General features: G+C 47.5%; 1 protein-coding gene across 1 annotated transcript; it reads left to right on the top strand.

The window, feature by feature from the left end:
* Positions 1-15,758: 15,758 nt before the first annotated feature.
* Positions 15,759-16,274, top strand: LOC136544068 (uncharacterized). Its single transcript, XM_066536343.1, has one exon. The coding sequence runs from the start codon at positions 15,759-15,761 to the stop codon at positions 16,272-16,274; it is 516 nt and encodes a 171-aa protein (XP_066392440.1).
* Positions 16,275-18,322: the final 2,048 nt, after the last annotated feature.

An 18,322-nucleotide genomic window follows, 5' to 3' on the forward strand; every position in this document is an offset into this window, starting at 1 on the left:
CGTTGCCGTTTCTTCCTCCTCTGTTTTCCCGTCGCCTTGCTCATCTCCGGCGAGCTCCCACCGTTGAACCAGTGCCTGTGCCATCGCAGCATAGTGCTCATTAGCTCCGCCTTATCCTTGCGCACCCAGCCAACCCACCAATTTAGTTTGATTTCGCCAGGAAACTGTTGTGCGTGCTCTTCTTCCTCGCGGCCGGCAGCGTCCCCATCGCGAGCACTTCGCCATGGCCAGAGCTCCACGGTGCGCCTCTGCCCCTGCTGAGTCTTGCTTCAGCTTCGCCATGATGCTGTGGTACTCTATGACCCATTGATTTCTCATTTTGACCACCATAGCCACCGGACCATCACCACCGACGACGGTCTGCTCCGCCGTGCTTGCTCGGAACGTCGACCCACCTCTCCGTTGCTCCTCCGGTCTTGGTCTTTGCTCTAACATATTCGGGGTGAGCTGCTGATACTTCTCATGCACTTAGTTCAATTGCTACCGGGCTCCTATTGCCGGCGTAGCACAGCCGTGCCATCACGTCCGCCATGGCCGACGTCAAGCTCATGCCTCGCTGTAATTGCTCTAGGTTGTGCCGTCAATCGATGCGGGGTAGTGTGGGGAGTGCTTTGGTGCTTTGGCCGTCGCCGTTGGTCTCACCGTCGATGAGATATCGTCGGTCAACGTAGTCGCCGGTGTGGTCAAACGCGCGAGGTTAGGGATGACAGGTAGTTCAAAATGAATTTCTGTTTTTTAGAGTTGAATGAATAGTGTCTGTTTTTGTTATTTTTGTGTAGATTTATTTAGAGCTCTAAAAATTATGAAAAGTTTTGTGTGACTCCTCTGTGATACATATTATCTTAAAAAAATATGAAATATTGTTTTTCAGCACTTTTTGAATGTGATAAAAATTTCTCAATTTATTAATAAATGGATTTCCATGATTTTTCTAGGCTTATTTAATTGTCCAAAAATTATGAAATTTGTTTTGCCACTTACTTATCATGTAATGAACATTTACTAAAATTTTGAGCTCAATTAGAATAAGTTGATTTATTTCATAATTTTGAATTAAATAATTAATTCATAAAAGCAAATAGGAACCTTTAATGATTTAGGTTTTGTTTGAAATTTTGGATTGAGTGATGACCTTGGGTCATTTGTTGATAATGATCCTTGGCAATTGATGTATGTGTTACGAAAAAGATTTAGTTTGTTTGACTTGCAACTATACCGCGAAGGAAAGTTGTATTCAAATTGTTAATTTTTGCATCCATCATCGAGCATCATGTTTTGTATTTCACATCATGTTAAACATGGCATTGTTATTATGTGTAGTGAACGAAGGTGAACACGTGGTAGTTAATCAAGTTGTTGAGGAGGTTAATCCGTCTGTTGAGGTCAGATCGAATACTTGTGAAACGTCGCAGGAACCGGACTTTTTCGTCAACGAAGGCAAGCCCCGGATGCATACAACCCTACCTTGTGTTTTACAAATTAATTTTGCTTTTGCTTTCCGTTACTGCATTAAGTGATTAGGAGTTAAGTAAGAGCCTAATTGGTGCATTACCACCCTTGTTATTCCATATTTACCATATTACCAGTTTTAAATTCGTATATGCCTAGTTTTGCTTAGCTATGCTTAGAATGATGAAAGTCGGGTGATTACCTACCACCTGCAAGTGTTAAATGGAACTTTGGTTACTTATGTTATCATGTGATATGGGAATGTGGAGTAATAAATCTAGACTGGGCGGACTCGGTGTGTGTGAGCCACAAGACATGGAGGTCTTGTGAGCGGGTTCTTTCCGCCTGTGTCGATTAAGGTCCGTACCGTTGTTGAATTGCATGAGGTGAGACTTTGTAGTACTAACCACATACTCCGGTAAGCCTTAACTTGGCGATTCTAGTACGAGAATGGCTACTCGCGCACTAGGAGTGGAGAGATGGCGGGAATAGCGTGTACCCATGTGGCCATGGGCTGGAATGGTGGAGTACTGTATTCTCGGGTGGCGCGGACCCATTCTTGTTTTAGAAGACCTGAGGGTAGGTTGGTATATGTAGGTCGAGGACCTGCATATGTCGTGTGGTCTGGAATTCCTAGCTGGGTTTTAATCAGTTCGAATCATCGTTGCTCCTCGGTTATGGAGACTCAACTCACTGTTCATCATCGTAGATTAATAACTAGAACTCGAATAAGGCTTGTGAAGGTGTTGGATATGAAGTTTCATGATCTCAACACGGATTGTGTCAGCTTTGTATATGATTTTATGAAGTTTTCTAGATAAAGAATTTTGTTAAAGAGCTTTTACGCAAAAGAACTTTGATTATTGTTAAAGCCATACCTTGAATCCCTAAGCCTGCATTCCTGAGTCTTTTCAGTTTTATTTCGGTTAAGTCTTGTTGAGTACTTTTGTACTCAGGGTTCATTGACCCTTGTTGCAGGTGAGCCTCATGAGCAGATCTGTTTTGGATCGTGCTGCATGACGGTTGTTCCTTGTGATGACGATGAGAAGTAAATGTGTGGCCCTTGGGCAGGGCAGTTTCACTGTGTGTTTTGTATTATATTATAATACCACTCCACTATTTCGTTTTGTAATAATCATCAAACTTTGTTATAAGGTTTGAAACTACTGTTTTGTAAAGTATATTATTGTAAGACTTCCACTGTTTTTACTCTGGTATTGATATTTGAATAAATGTTATAATACTGCAATGACTCTGTAATGTGATCCTGCTCAGAAATCGTGGATGATTCAGGGTTCCCCAAGGACACCCGACAGTCTTCTTAAGTTACCAAGAACATATGCACAGATGTTAAAGGTCGTCGGACAGTGACAGGTGTATGTGGGCCCTATAATTTAGGAGGTTCTGCCACACGCATGGCTGGAACCTTATGCGTCGTGCCTCCTCTTCTGCCTTGGCTTCGGCTTGTCTACGATTAAACTAGTCAATATTGCGTGCTTCGCGTGCTAGCCTTTCTTGTTTTGTGTCGCCAATTGCCGGTGGTTCATCATTACTGATGACATTGATCAAGTCTCCTCGCCTTGGTGGGAAAGATGGGAATCGTGGGAAACCCGGGGAGTGGTCTAGGATATCCAGATCATATTCAACTTCTTCATTATCACGACGCTGGAGCTCAGTGTGGACGGAGCCAATAGATGCGATGCTGGATGGGGAGCTTGAACCGCCCTCTTGAACTGTGTGGACCGACCCTTCTTGATACTCCTCGATCCGAACCATGTTGATGAAGTTGCGTGGCTTTAGCTGAGGTCGATGTATAGAACACAGATCCGAGCAGCGTTGTATATTATGTGTGTAGTTGGAAGCAGTGTTTCGTAGGACATAGGGCTAAGCCTGGTAGTTCTCCATCGAGGCTTCGCACTCGAAGAGCCAGAGACCCATCGTGGGGGCTGGCCGGCAACGAACGGAGCGCCCTTCAGGAGTAGACGTGACCACGAGATCCGTACCGAGTCGTGCAGGATGACTGGCCCGAGCTGGTCGGGTAGATCTGTTGTGGGGAGTGGTTACCTGCTCGGTAGGATGATTTTGAATCTAATCTACCAGAGCTAGGGTTTCAACAAGCTTGGTGCCGACCCAATCGATGGAGTCGAGTAGGTTAGTGTTGTCGATCTGCCTCCCTTTGTAGCGAGGAAGCGGACGACGGGTTGTCGACGTGGTTGAAGATGATGCTGGTGTGGCCAGAGCCATATCCAACATGGTCGGAGCCGTAGCTGATGCTGGTGAAGCAGTGGTCGACGCAGATTGGATCCGCGCCTCCTCCAGGGTCATGGCGATGAAGTTGTCGGAGCCAGTGGTCTAGGTGATCTGGCCGATGGTGAACGTGAGGCCATTCGGCGTAGCCATGGAACCGGGGATGATGACCATCTTGTTTGTCTAGAGAGCAGTACGCACACCCCCTACCTAGCATGCCACTGTCGATGAAATATGGTCAGCAGTCTACCTAGGGGTATGCCCAAGGTAGTAGATTATCGACAGACAGATGCGCAAGCTACAAACAAGATGGTGACGCAAGATAGACATGAGGTTTTATCCAGGTTCGGCCGCTGTGAAGGCGTAATACATACGTCCTGCGTCTGATTGTATTGTTGTATGTCAATGAGATGTTTTTTGAGAGGGGTCCCCTGCCCGCCTTATATAGTTTGGGGGCAGGGTTACAGATCTGGAAACTAATCCTAACCAGTTATAATTGCCATAAGTGGCCGGATAAGGATTCCTATTCTAACCGACCAGGATCTTACTTGATCTCCAAGTCTGCCTTGATTCCTTGCGCAGGACTCTGAGCAAATTGGCCGGGCCGCGCGTCGTCTTCTAGTGGGCCAGACCCCCTGGTCTGAGCCGGCCCAAGCCTAGCTGTAAGGGTATAGGGGTTAATACCCCCACAATATTATTATGAAAAAACCAAAAAGGCAACAACTAACTCATCGGATATATATATAGGTGCACATGAGAAAAAAATGAAAAGATGGATATTAGGTAAGTAACATTTTGTCATGATCATTTCCTATTAAAACATGGAATAAATTTCGGTCTTTGCTGAGCACCACGTCGAGCAGTCCCGCCAACATGCCCTAAACATTTAATTTTGCACCGCGCCGAGCAGTCCTGCCAACACGCACCGAAAATTAGATGTCTATCTTTTGCCCTCCGCGCAGAAAATAGGTTTACCACGCCATCGATTTTAGACAAGGGCATTTGTGGTAATGTGATGGCCACATAAAAGTGCAAAGAGTCACTGTCTCTGCCTCCATCTCCATTCTCCACCCGCACCGTCTCTCCTCTAGCTCCAAATCCTAGTCCCATGGCCTCCCTCTCCACTCTTCAGCCGCCCCCTCTGCCACCCTGCTCTAGACCCTAGGCGCCATTAGCACAGCAGCTCGACTAACCCTCGACTCTCCAGCTACTCCCTCTCTCATACATTTCTAAACCCTAGCCTCGATGATGGTACAATACAAATCTAGATCCCCTACCTCGGCACCTGCCATGACCGATCAGATCTAAACCCTAACCAGAGCCAGATCTGTTAACCATGCGTCAATGCTGGCCGCACTAGCTTTGTGACCCCGATGACAAGATCAGATCTGAACACGGACACAGAGGAAGAGGTACCCAAATTCCTTTTATGATGTGTGATCTACTATAGAGGCTGAACCAAGGATATGTAGATAGCGATGGGGTTACATATTTCCTATAGTTGTGTGTAGCTAACATGTGCTTTATTGGATTAATGACTTCCGTATAAGCTGTAGTTATGTACTAGTTAGGCATTTATTTGCATACTCTTGCCATGTTGTGTTGATATTCCGTAGAAGCTTTAGTTAATAAATGCCTTTGTAATCTAGAAAGATGGAAGAACTTGGAATATGTGTGGGCCCAAAACCTATGTCTCCAAAGGCAAAAAAGTAAAGCACAAAGGGTAGACATGGTAAAGATTTAGAATATATCCCTAAACAAGGGGAGGTAGTTGAGGGATTTGATGTTATAGATGAAACAGATTTAGATTTAGAAGATGAGCCAGTACCCCTAGCAATTGAGGTGGTTGTTCTATCTTGTATTTAGTTCAGAAGGGGGGTACATAGCAATGCAATGCTTTACTATTTGGATAGCAATGCAATTTGTACATGCTTGCTGCTTAAGTTTGTATCTCCAATTTTAGTGTCTAGGTCGAAGGAGCCATAGAGGAGGCTCTACCAGCAGGACAAAAGGTAGTGCTGCCATGAGTCCTGGGCAAAGGCACTCCAAGCGAGTGAATTCAACATGACCAGGTGAGTTTGCTCATGGAGTTTGTACTCGGAGGGCTGCCACTGGCAAAAGGGTGGAGGTATCAGTAGTAGGCAAACATAATTCTCCATCACCATGGATACCTGTACCCAAGGATCAATTCAAACTTCATGAATTAACTAGAGACATTTGTTGGGACAGCTCCCTACCTAGCCCTATTAGAGAGTGCCCATGGCCAGATGATGATAGCCATACCAAAGAGAAGACCTCTGAGCTACCTAGCCTTATGAGAGACTACCCATGGCCAGATGATGATAGCCATGCCGAAGAGGAGCCCTCTGAGCTACCTAGCCCTATGAGAGACTACCCACAGCCAGATAATCATAGCCATGCCAAAGAGGAGCCCTCTGAGCAAACTCCCATATCCACCCACTCGTAGAACAATGAAAGTTGCCTAGGTTGGTATTACCTTATAGATGTCTATCAATCAAGTTGCACTAGCTATTTGATATCCATGTTACTTTTCTAACAATCTGAATGTATGAAAACTTTGTAGTACCATTGCCAAGAAGTGCAAGGAAGCCGAGGCCTCAAACTCGTGGAATTTTGCTTGACAAAATGAGCAAATCAATGGGAGGATTGAGGATGCCCATCTCTGTTGTCGAGGAGAACAGAAGGCCACATGATCTAGTGCAAGCTGCTAAGTTTGCCTTAGAGACAGGTGTAGTAGTCAAGCATCAAATACCAATTTTGACACATTAGAAACATTACAAGAAGCCCTCCGGTGTCATCCATTACAAGAATTTTGTGGAGAGGCCAACTGTATGTATGGGTATCCTCTCTTGACATTCAACTATGCTTTGAGAAACTTTAACGGATTTACTTTTTATTCACACTACTGCATGCAGTCAAGGCTGGACATTGACAAGGCTCACTCACCAACACAAGAAGCTTGCTGGAATGTATTGCAGTGTGGGGTATGGCAGGCATGCTATAGGTTGAAGCAAACCTACTTCAATGGCATCCCTGCTAATCAGATCCGTACAACCTCTCCTATCCCTTGCATGAGCAATGCATAGTGGTGTGAACTTATCGAGACTTGGTCTAGTGCTAAGAACAAGGTGTGTGTGAACCCATCGATTTCCTATCAAATTTTGCTATGGTCTACTTGTGCTGTAGTCTAACACAAATGAAGTTATAGGAAACATCTGATACGAACAAGCAAAACTGTGCAAAAGTAAAGTACCACTAGTCTATAGGATCTCACTCCTATGTTGTCCGGCTGCAAACATTTGTAAGTGATGGTTTTGTTTTATTGTTACTCTTACCATTGTATATATATAAACAGAAACTCATGTGCAATGTGAACAGAAGGAGAACAAGAGGAAGGCCGCAGAACACGATCAAGGACTTGATGAACAATATGATGATCCAAGACTTGAACAACATGGTCGACCTGATGAAGATGTTAATGCTATGGAAGTCTTCAAGGACTTTCATACCAGTATGAAAAAGGGCATGAGCGATGCTGCAAGAGCAACGTTGTAAGTACCTTCATTTGCTTTTCTTGAAATCTACTAAACCCATTGCCATAAAAGAAGGAAACACAGCAGGAGCCTAATGTGGCAACATCATTTAATTTTGTAGTTGCAATTTTACACCATTCAATATAGTACCTGTACATTATGCTTATGTAATCTCTATCAACAGTAGGCTTGCACAAGACCTATGCATTGTGCTTATGTAATTTCTATCAGCAGCCGTCTAAGGAAGTCCTATGCATTACTTATTATGAATTAATCTCTTGGGTTTTTAGTTGAAGTCCTCTTCCACTATCTGTAACATAATGTTTTACTGATTGAATTTCACAGGAAGCTATGGAAGCTATGCAAGCTGAACCTATTGCTGATGGGTAGCAACTAATGACTAGTGCTAATGTTGTTTCCAAGGTTCTCTACCTCTACTAGGGCAAGCACCCCTCCCAGGCAAGCAGCAAAAATCTTTTTTTAAAGAATGCTGGTATCCTGAGAAGCTCCACCAGAGCAGAGACATCGGCGGAGATGACACTTCGGGAGCAGCTGGCCGGTAAACAAGAAAGTACATCTAAGCTCATCGAACTAGTGGATGAACTGAAGGTGAGGACAGAAAAGGCTAAAAGGGAGTTTGAGGAATTCAAGCAACAACAATAGGAGGAGTACAATAGGCTCAGTGAGCTAGTCTTGCGCTTAAGCTCTCCTGGTAATTAACTCTCTGTCTTTAACTCCTGTGGCTTGATGCGATGAACATTTGTGGTCTGTTGTGTGGACACATGTGATGGTTTGATGTTGTGATACTCTGTCAGTGGTTCGCTGCTGACCTGTGAAACGTTAAGTGTGGTTATTTGATTGCCAGGTTGAATTGTTATGTAGTCAATCTATGCAGTAGTGACGATCTTGAATTACTTCTATGATGAATTGAATGTACTCCATGCGATAGAACCAGAACAGGCCACGTGATCAAATAAAAATGCGACACGTGGAGGAACCAGTGCATGACACGTGAAATAGCTAGAGCACGACACGTGGGCTATTAAAAATCTGACATGTGGAAGGATGTCATCAAGCCACGTGGCTGAATAAAAATGCGAAACATGAACGGACAGTATCGTGACGCGTGGTCGAATAAGAAACGGCCACGTGGACCAATAAAAATATGCCACATGGTCCAATGAAGAAGTGACACATGATCCAATCGCAACATGACACGTGTGCCAATAGAAAACTAACATGTGGAACAACAGGAACATGACACATGGTCCAGTAAGAATCTAAAACGTGCAAGAACCAGAGATGGCCACGTTGTGCAATAAGAAGGTGACATGTACCCGAACCATCTCCAATGCAACCGGCTATAACATGTACATGTGGAAAGCATCTCCAACGGAAGCACCCACCAGCATGGTAGCCCCCTGCCACGCATGCCAAAATAGTTCTATGCTGTTCTGTTTTCGTTACAGATGAAGCCACTTCTATGACATTTTGTGAAAATCATCATAGAATTTCAAGTGTGACGTGACTTCTATGATGAACCAGTTTTCGTCATAAAACTAAAATTATGATGAATTTGGCTCATTCAGTGACGAAAGCTGATCTTCATAGAAGTGGATATTCCTACTAGTGCTCACTGGATTGCATAGCCTCCAATTATTACAATTGCCCATGAAGCTTCACCTCCATCTCCTGCTTGTAAACTTTATTCTTCTTGTTCTTGCTGAAGTTTGATTCCAATGCTCTCTTCTGGGACAAGACATGACTTGCTGACACCCTAGAAGCTTTCAAATACGTCTCCAATTTGCTCATCTCTAGCTCTGAGCTCTTGGCCTCCAATTCAGCATTCGTAGCCTCTAGTCCAGCCACCTGCTGAGCTGCAGTTGCCCGCTTCTTATCCACCATCACCATGATGTACTTCTCACCGTGCTCTCCAGCTTCTCTGTCGTCACCGCCGCCTCCTTGGCAGCCCTCTGCGCCTCGGCCTCCACCTACGCCCTGACGGCCACCGCCATCGTGGTAACCTTGCTCACCTCTGAAGGGTCATGGAACAGGCTAGACCTATGGTGGGCGACATTGATGGTCATTTGGAGGAAGGGCAGCGGACTGCCATAGGGCCTCCTCGATGGCGGGGCCGACGACCACTGGCTGTTGAAGCCACGCCTCGACCTCGGCCCCATTCTCGCACGCCACCTCTGCTGGGTGCGCCAGAGCGAGTCTAGCGCCACCGTGAGATACCTTGCCCGTGACTCACTCCTCCTTCACGGCCTTCATCAACCCCCGAGCCTTGAGCCACACCTAGCCTTCAACACCGCTTGCGAGTCGATCTCCTTCACCATCGCCGATACCAACCTTGGTACCGTACCATGTGGAATTTGGGAAAGTCTAGAATAGTCTATTGCTACATTTGATCTCATCTACAGCTGATAATAATCATTCTTTCAAATAAAGACAAAAGCATTGGGGAAGCTAACGTTTTTTAGCTTATTTGCGACAACTTAACTAATGCCCTTTTCTGTGTTTTTGTCATTAGGAACATAACTTTTGTATTTCTGCAAGTAACTGCGGGGCTAAGGAAATTCTCAAAGTTGGGAATATGGGCCAAAAATAATGGTATTACAAGAAGAAAAATGGTTAAAATGTTTCCATTAATGATTCGACTCTATTATCACAACAGATCACTTGTTCTAAAAAAATCCCCAAAGACAAGATGATGGTAAGTAATGTCCTTTCATGTACAATTTCTGCACTAAGTTTTTTGTCCTTTGATTTGAGATTAAGATAAGTTGTTGACTCTTGTTGCAATGGTGTAATCGATTTCTTCATTTTTTGTATTGTTTTTCCGGCTCCTATGTAGTTGTTACTGTGAAATATGCCTTAAGATGCGTTATTGTCTTAAGTTAGGTAACAAGTATCATACAAAATTTATAGATTTGACTGCTTTGAAGAGAAAGTTAGGAGAAGCATGCTTATATTCTGTTAAAGGAAGTGAAACTAAACAGATTCTCAACTATTTGATATGTAATGGGGTGCCCATGAAAATTAAAAAGATCCTAAGGCTGCTAAGGCATTCAGAAGTCTACCAAGTGTTCACCCATAGATATAGAGCCGAAGAGCTATTTAAACATGCAGTTATGTCATGGCTGTTAGTTTTAAAAGGAAGTACTTTTATTTAAACATTCATGATAACATTGATGGCACAGCTTACAGTCCACAAGGAAAAATCCACATGGATGCTTTTGATAGTTTTATAATTCCAAGAATTGATACAGGTACGTGATCTAAATTTAGTTATTATATTATTATGATACTAGTCTAAATATTCCCTGCGCCTTTTTATTATGAGGCTAAAATTTTGGCTAATTCAATTGGTTGTTGATCTTCTAGGTTAATAAGGTCAACCATGGAAAGAAAGCCACTAAATCAACGACTACAACAACATCATAGCCTCCCTAAGGTTATAAGCGGCTAATTTTAGCCAAAGTTCAAAAAGACGTTACTAGGCACTCACCTAGGCGCGCTTATGCGCTGGGCGGAGCGGTGCCGCCTCGCCTATGGGGGTAGGCGGAGGGATAGGCGATGTCCCTCCAGATCCAGAGGCGCATTGCATGAGGGATGGTGCTGCGCCGCTAGATTCGTTGTCGCGCGGTCTCCTTGTCCTCCCTCCACTTTTGGTCCTGTCCTCGCCCTTCCCGCGCGGCACGACAGCGATGACCCTGGGCGAGAGCTGCTCGAGCGTCCCAAGGAGGCCTGTGGAGGGACACGGCGGTGGGAGCACCTCCACCTCCACCGCCGAGGAGGAAGAGAGGCTCCAGAGGAGGCGGGAGCGCGGCGGAGGTAGCTCATCAGGCGACGGGGAGCGGCTAGAGCACGGCAGTGTGGCCGTGGGAGACGGAGGGAAGGGAAACGAGAGCCCACGAGAGACAGAGAGAGATGTGCTCAGGATTCAGGATGGCTTACAAGATAAGGATGATAGGGCGGTTTTATGATTTGGTCCCTTACTTTTGTAAGAACTCCTAGTAACTTCCTTACTCTGATTCTCTTAACTGATTTCTTACATTCTGCCCCATAGAAGTACTTTTTTATCACAAGAAACTATTAGATATACTTTTATTTGTCATTTCTCCTCTCATAACCTCCTCGCTGGTACTGTAGCAACAATAATTACACACACATGTCAGTGTTTAATTCATAGTTAGTCACTTACATATACATAGTATATAGATTTGTATATAGTTAGTCTCTTATTTCTTCTTTTACTTAAGGTAATTTAAGGTAATATATATGTATGTGTATAAAAATTAAAATGCCTAGAAAAATGTCTTGAAACGCCTAGGCTAGCCTAGGCTCTAGGCTATGGGTCAGCGCCTAGAAACCGCCTAGCGCCTTCTTGAACTTTGATTTTAGCGAAGTGGTCTATTTTGTTCATAAGAGACTAAAACTAGGAAAACGATTATTTCCCAAGGCAGTGGTACTAAGAGAAAATACTGAGAGCTAAATGAGTGTGAGGCTAGACTCATCCCCCACCTTCCACCTCTCCCTCTTTTATAATGAAGGTAGAGGGGTTGTTTTAATTATTTCTTCTGGTGGGCTTGTATTTTACAAAAGAGCCTCTAGAAGCTACAAATGTGCCCTAAACATTATCTTACAAGCCCCCAACTTGTGTAACTGTGCCTTGGAAACACTAATGGGGTCCCTAACATATAATACACCCCCAATGGTAGCCCCTTAGCTATTTAGTTTTGATTGAAAGTACAAAATCCAATAGCTGAATACAACTAAGTGTGGCCCAATTACAACTTAATTCCGACATGTACCTCTCGTCTATACAGAGACAGTCTATGGATCATTTTATCTTTAGCTAGTTTTTGGCTAGCCTCCATGACCTTGTGTCGGGTTCATAAACCCGGGGTCCCCAATGGACCCGCTTTCCTACAAAACAAAAACCCAGCCCAACAGGTGGCGCAGTGACAGCACGCGCCTAGGCCAGCCCAGATACATAATGACATGCCAAGACAACGATCCGGTCCCCGACTAGAAGGCCTAGCCAAGGTGGGACCATAGTCTGACTCTGACCCCCTTCTCCGACTGAGGATATGCTGGACCTCTGCTCGTTGCTCTTTCCCAACCGACACGGTTGGGACTGACTGGGAACGACAAACCAGGGACGCCCGCTCAGTGTGGGTCCAAGGAGCAGGCAGAGCAGATAAGATAAGGCACTCAAGTCAACTGCAATACCGAGGACTGTACTCTACCATGCCCTGCACACCTATAGGACGGTGCCATCGAGGCATGTTAGGCGAACACGGTGGAGCCTGCTAGATGTGTCTAAACATAAATAGTATTATGGGCGACGATGGCCATCCCGTACCCGATGGTGTGGGCAACAAGACTAGGCAGCACATGTATACACACTCTCTCTTTTTCTCTGACTTGTAAGGCCATCCCCTTCAACTATAAAAGGGGATGAGCTCTCTCCTAAAGCCCCCCCGAAGACTAGTCGACTCGACAGCTCAATAGCTCTAGGACTCGACAGTTACACAGTCTACATGCTCTCAACAACTGATAAGCTCGGACACACAGAGTATAAGTTCCAATACCTAGCGCATGTTTGAGCATCCATCACTCTCTTCCACTCGGTTCAGAGTCCGACCGGGCCTCTAACACCCCCTACTCATTCCTTACTCATTTGTAACCCCATAGCAAACTTCAAGCACCTGGTCTTAGGAATAAACTCACCGACCGACCTCAACTGGACGTAGGGCCTGTTGCCTGAACCAGTATAAATCCTGTGTCATTGAGTGCTAGGCCACATCCGATCACAATGCACGACAAAACTATAAATATTTACTTGTTGGTCACTTTTCGCACCGATAGTTGGCACCATCCGTGGGGAGGACACCATGCGTTCACACTTTTGGTCATCGAATGGCCCACCTTTCCACCATCTTTGGCATGGCAGGCTCGAGCGATACGATTTGCTTTGGCTCGCTGGAGTTTCCCATGCTCCCACTTGCTAGGATGTAGGCTCCTCCCGTCTTTGTGCCACTCCAGACCTTCCTCTTCTGGAGTCCAGACTTTGTCGCTAACCAACTTGGCGTACTCCACCTCCACGAGGAAGCGCTTGTCTCGGTGCCCACTGGAGGAGGAGCGCCCTCCACTGGCCCCGGGCCACTCGACGACCTCAACGTTGAGACACCCATGCTTCGACTCGAGCCCATACTGGGCTCAAACCCCACGGTGAGTGATGTACATATTGTTCTTTACTCACTATTTAACACCTTCTGCTGACTCTCTAGAGAGACCCCGTTGTCCCCCATTGAGACCATTGTGCGATCGGTTCCCCTATGGCTTCACGTCCCCTGTGGACGTGTGTGCATGGGGACTCCGAAGGATGCTGACACTGCCCCCTCTCATGTCTGAGTTCATGGGGATGGCAGGACGCTCCTACCTCCTTCCACGACCTCATCGATGATGAGGTCAAAAGCGATGGCCCCAGCGTCGTCGACATCATGGCACCTGGCCACCCTCTATGCTAGGAGTGTGCTATGGTGAACACCCCAGGACAATCATCGGAGGTAGTGGAGTCTCCATAGACTCACACCTCTCTGGACCCCCATGCATAGGCCCTGGTACATGCGCAGTAGCATGGCGAGGAGTTACGACAAAGGCCGCAGAGCCAGCCACTATGTGCGCCGGAGTGCCCGGCGCATCACGCTGGGCCACATGTGTAGAACCTAATGAGCGGCGCTCAGGGTCATGCCCATTAGGTCCAGCATAACATACAAGATGGAGGGGATGACCCCCTTTGTTTGCTCGGGCTAGCTAGAACATCCCTGCTACTGCGATGCTTCTACGTGGCCTCCCTGAGCCTACCGACCCCTAGGAACAGGCAATACACCGGAACCTCCAGGCACTGGTGGAGACCACCGCCATTCAGCAGGCGGAGACCTCTGTGTCACAACACCGGCTCGCGGCCTCTTGCCCAACCAGGGGACTGGGGTTGCACCAGTCGAATCGCTCCACCCACTCACCATAGCAGTTGCCGGGCATGGAGCAGGAAGCCAGGCTACACTGTAGCCCAACCCGGTGCCCACTCCACACCAACCACCTATGCATGAATGGCTTGGGCCAAACCATGATGCTTGTAGTGTCATCAGCAATCGACACCATACTTGGCATGATGATAACGCCCATCAAATGGCGGCGAGAGCAGGTGGCACGAGCCCCAGCCTAACCATCGAGGATTGTGAGAACACGCACCCTAGACATGGTGTCTGACCAAATGATCGGAGCCCTAGCCCGGATGGCCCAGGGCCACGGGCCTTTGGTCGTCGCATCTAGAAAGCGTCGTTTCCACAATGCTTCTGACCACCCACCAACATTGCTAGGTACACCGGGGAGACGAACCCAGGTATATGGCTCGAAGACTTCTGGCTCGCCTACCGAGCCAGAGGAGTGGATGATGACTACTTCATCATCTAGTACCTCCCCATCTGCGTGGGGAAGCATGTTCGAGAATGGCTCGAATTCCTTCTGCCCGACAACATCCACGACTGGGTGGATCTTAAGAGGGTCTTCATTGGAAATTTCTAGGGGACGTATGTCCATCCTGGGAATTCCTAGGACCTCAAGAGCTGCCAACAGGAGCCTAATGAGTCCCTATGGGATTACATCCATAGGTTCTCAAAGCAGTGCAACTCCCTTCCTGATGTCATCGATGCGGACATCATCAGCGCGTTCCTCTCTAGGACAACATGCGAGTCCTTGATCCACAAGCTCGGCTGTGTGAAGCCCCGTACCACCCGCGACCTGCTCGACATCGCCATGAACCACACCTCTAGTGAGGAGGTGGTCGGGGTGGTCTTCAACGGCGGTCGAGACAGGGGCAAGGCCAAGTGCAAGGACCAAGGGGAGTGCCCCTCCACACAAAAGGTCAAGAAGAACATGAAGGATCGGCGCCGACTGGCCAACCTAGCTTTGGTCGCTGTGGTCATTCGAGCGGGTAAGTAGCCCCAGCAGGGCCAGCCTGAACACTTTGACAAGCTCATGAAGAGTCCATGCACCAACCACGCCTATCCCGTCAAACATCTCTATAAGAACCGCGAGCTCCTCAAGCGCTTCTTGCGGCAAGCCGCCAAGCCAAAGGAACAGAAAGGCAAGGAGGAGGAGGCCATGAAAGGAGGTGCGGTGGGCAAGGATGAAGATGGCTTCCCCGACCCCGAGGAATGCCTCATGATCTTTGGGGGATCTAACGCTATCCACTCCAAGCGCCAGCACAAGGTATGTTATAGAGAGGCATGCGCTGCCAAGTCGGCCATCCCCGCTTTCCTTAGCTAGTCAGACTCCCTGATCACTTTTGATCAAAGAGACCATCCTTCCCACATCGCCCGACCGGGTCGCTACCTGCTCATCGTCGACCCCATCATCCATAAGAAGCGCCTCACCAAGGTGCTAATGGATGAAGGCAGTGGCCTCAACATTCTCTACGTCAATACCCTCGACGCCATGCGCATCCCCTGGTCGGAGCTCCGCTCAGTGAGCTCTCCCTTCCACGACATCATCCTAGGGGTGCGGGCGTATCCATTCGGGCAGATTGACCTGCCTATCACATTTGGCGACCGCGCCAATTTCCGCTCAGAGGTCCTAGCCTTTGAGGTAGTGGACTTTCTAGGGTCCTACCACGCCATCTTGGGGCAGCCATGCTACGCCAAGTTCATGGCGATCCCCAACTACACCTACCTCAAGCTAAAGATGCTAGGGCTAAACGGCATCAGCACCATAGGTAGTACCTTCTCGCACCCCTACACGTGCAACCACGAGCATTACGAGCTCACCACTGCCGTCATCAACTCCGCCGAGCTCCCAAAGCTTAGGAATTCAGTTACTCCAGCAGTCCCTGACTGCAACGGGCCAACCTCCTCGAGTGCCTTCCATCCGACTGAGGAAACCAAGGTGGTGGAGATCGACCCCACCGACCCGACCAAGATGGTACGGATTGGGACCAAGCTCCTGGCCAAATAGGAAAGCGAGCTTGCTGACTTCCTACGCACAAATCATGATGTCTTCGCGTGGAAGCCTTCTGACATGTTGGGCATACCAAGGGAGGTCACTGAGCATGCACTACGCATCGTCCCGAGCTCAAAGCCCGCCAAGCAACGCCTGTGTCGCTTTGATGATGAAAGGCATAGGGCCATAGGCGAGGAGATCGTCAAACTTATGGCAGCTAGATTCCTCAAAGAGATATACCACTCCGACTGGCTAGCTAATCATGTTCTTGTGAAAAAGAAGAATGGGAAGGTGGAGAATGTGTGTTGACTATACTAGCCTCAACAAGGCATGCCCAAAGGATCACTTCCCTTTACCACGCATAGATTAGATAGTCGACTCCACCTCACGGTGTGAAATCCTCTCCTTCCTAGATGCCTACTCAGGCTACCACCAGATCATGATGAAAGAGTCTAACTAGGTCATGACTTTATTCATCACCCCATATGGTTCATACTATTACATAACCATGCCTTTCAGTCTGAAGAACGCTGGCATCACCTATCAATGGTGCATGCAGCGATGCTTCACTGACCAAATCAACCCACCCGACCAACCTGACCAAGTCAAGCGGCCGAAACCAACAATTGCTGTCTATGTAGATGACGTAGTGGTGAAAACGGCTCAAGCTAGCGACTTGATCGCAAACTTGGCCACAACATTCGCGAACCTCTGAAGGTTCAGCGTCAAATTGAATCTCGAAAAATGTGTTTTTAGGGTTCCAAAGGGGAAGCTGCTCAGATACATCATGTCCAAGCACGGCATCAAAGCCAACCCCAAAAAAATCATGGCCATCTCCTACATGGGCCTGATACACAACATCAAGGGTGTACAGAGGCTCACTGGCTGTTTGGCCGCCTTGAGCTGATTCATCTCTTGACTAGGCAAACAAGGGATACCTCTCTACAAACTTCTCAAGAAGATAGACGCATTTGTCTAGACAAAGGAGGCAACGTCGGCACTAATCGTTGTTGCTCTAGAACAGGGAGAATTCCTCCTCTACGTCGCGGCAAGCAACCACATTGTGAGCGTCGCCCTCATCGTCGAGAGGGAGGACCGGGACAACCCCTAAAGGTCCAACGATAGGTGTACTTCATCGCTGAGGTACTCACCGATGCCAAAGTTCGCTACCCCTAGGTTCAGAAGCTTCTGTACGCCATGCTGATGGTGACCCAGAAGCTCATGCACTACTTCACCGACCACGAGGTCATGGTCATCACCTCATACCCACTCGAGGAGGTCATCCGTAACAGCGACATCGTTGGCCGAATCTCCAAGTGGGATCTTGAGCTCATGGGCCACAACATCAGTCTAGTTCCTGACCCCGAACATCACCCACGAGTACTGGACGATGTACTCCCAACCCCTAGAGTGGTTCTGATATCCCCGAATGGGAGCAGGCTCTGCTACGCGATACGTCTCCATTTTTTAGCCTCAAACAATGCCGTAGAGTACGAGGCCCTCATCAATGGACTACGCATCGCCGTCAAGCTCGGCACCACGTGGCTGTATGTCTGTGGTGACTTAGAGTTGGTCATCGACCAAGTCATGAAGGAGTCCTCCTGCAAGAGCCCGGCGATGTTGTAGTGATGCAACCGATCTGGCCGACTAGAGAACACCACTGCTCGCCTACCTCCTCAAGGTGGTTCTCCCACCAGAAAGAACTAAAGCGCGACGAATCGCTTGATGCGCCAAGACGTTCACCGCCATTAGTAATGAACTTTACAAGCGAAGTCCGTTGGGAGTGCTCATGAAGTGCATCATGATCGACCAAGGGAAACAGCTTCTCGAAATCCATGCCAGAATCTATGCACATCATGCGGCCCCAAGGTCACTGGTTGGGAAAGCCTTTTGCCAAGGTTTTTACTAGCCCACTATGCTATGAGATGCAGAGGAGGTGGTCTGTAGGTGTGAAGGATGCCAGTTCTATGCTTAGCAAACTCACCTACTGACGCAGGAGCTTCAGACCATCCCCATCACCTGGCCATTCACAGTTTGGGGCCTCGACATGGTCGGACCCCTCA

The sequence above is a fragment of the Miscanthus floridulus genome, chromosome 3 (genome assembly GCF_019320115.1).
Source record: "Miscanthus floridulus cultivar M001 chromosome 3, ASM1932011v1, whole genome shotgun sequence".
Lineage (NCBI taxonomy): Eukaryota > Viridiplantae > Streptophyta > Magnoliopsida > Poales > Poaceae > Miscanthus > Miscanthus floridulus.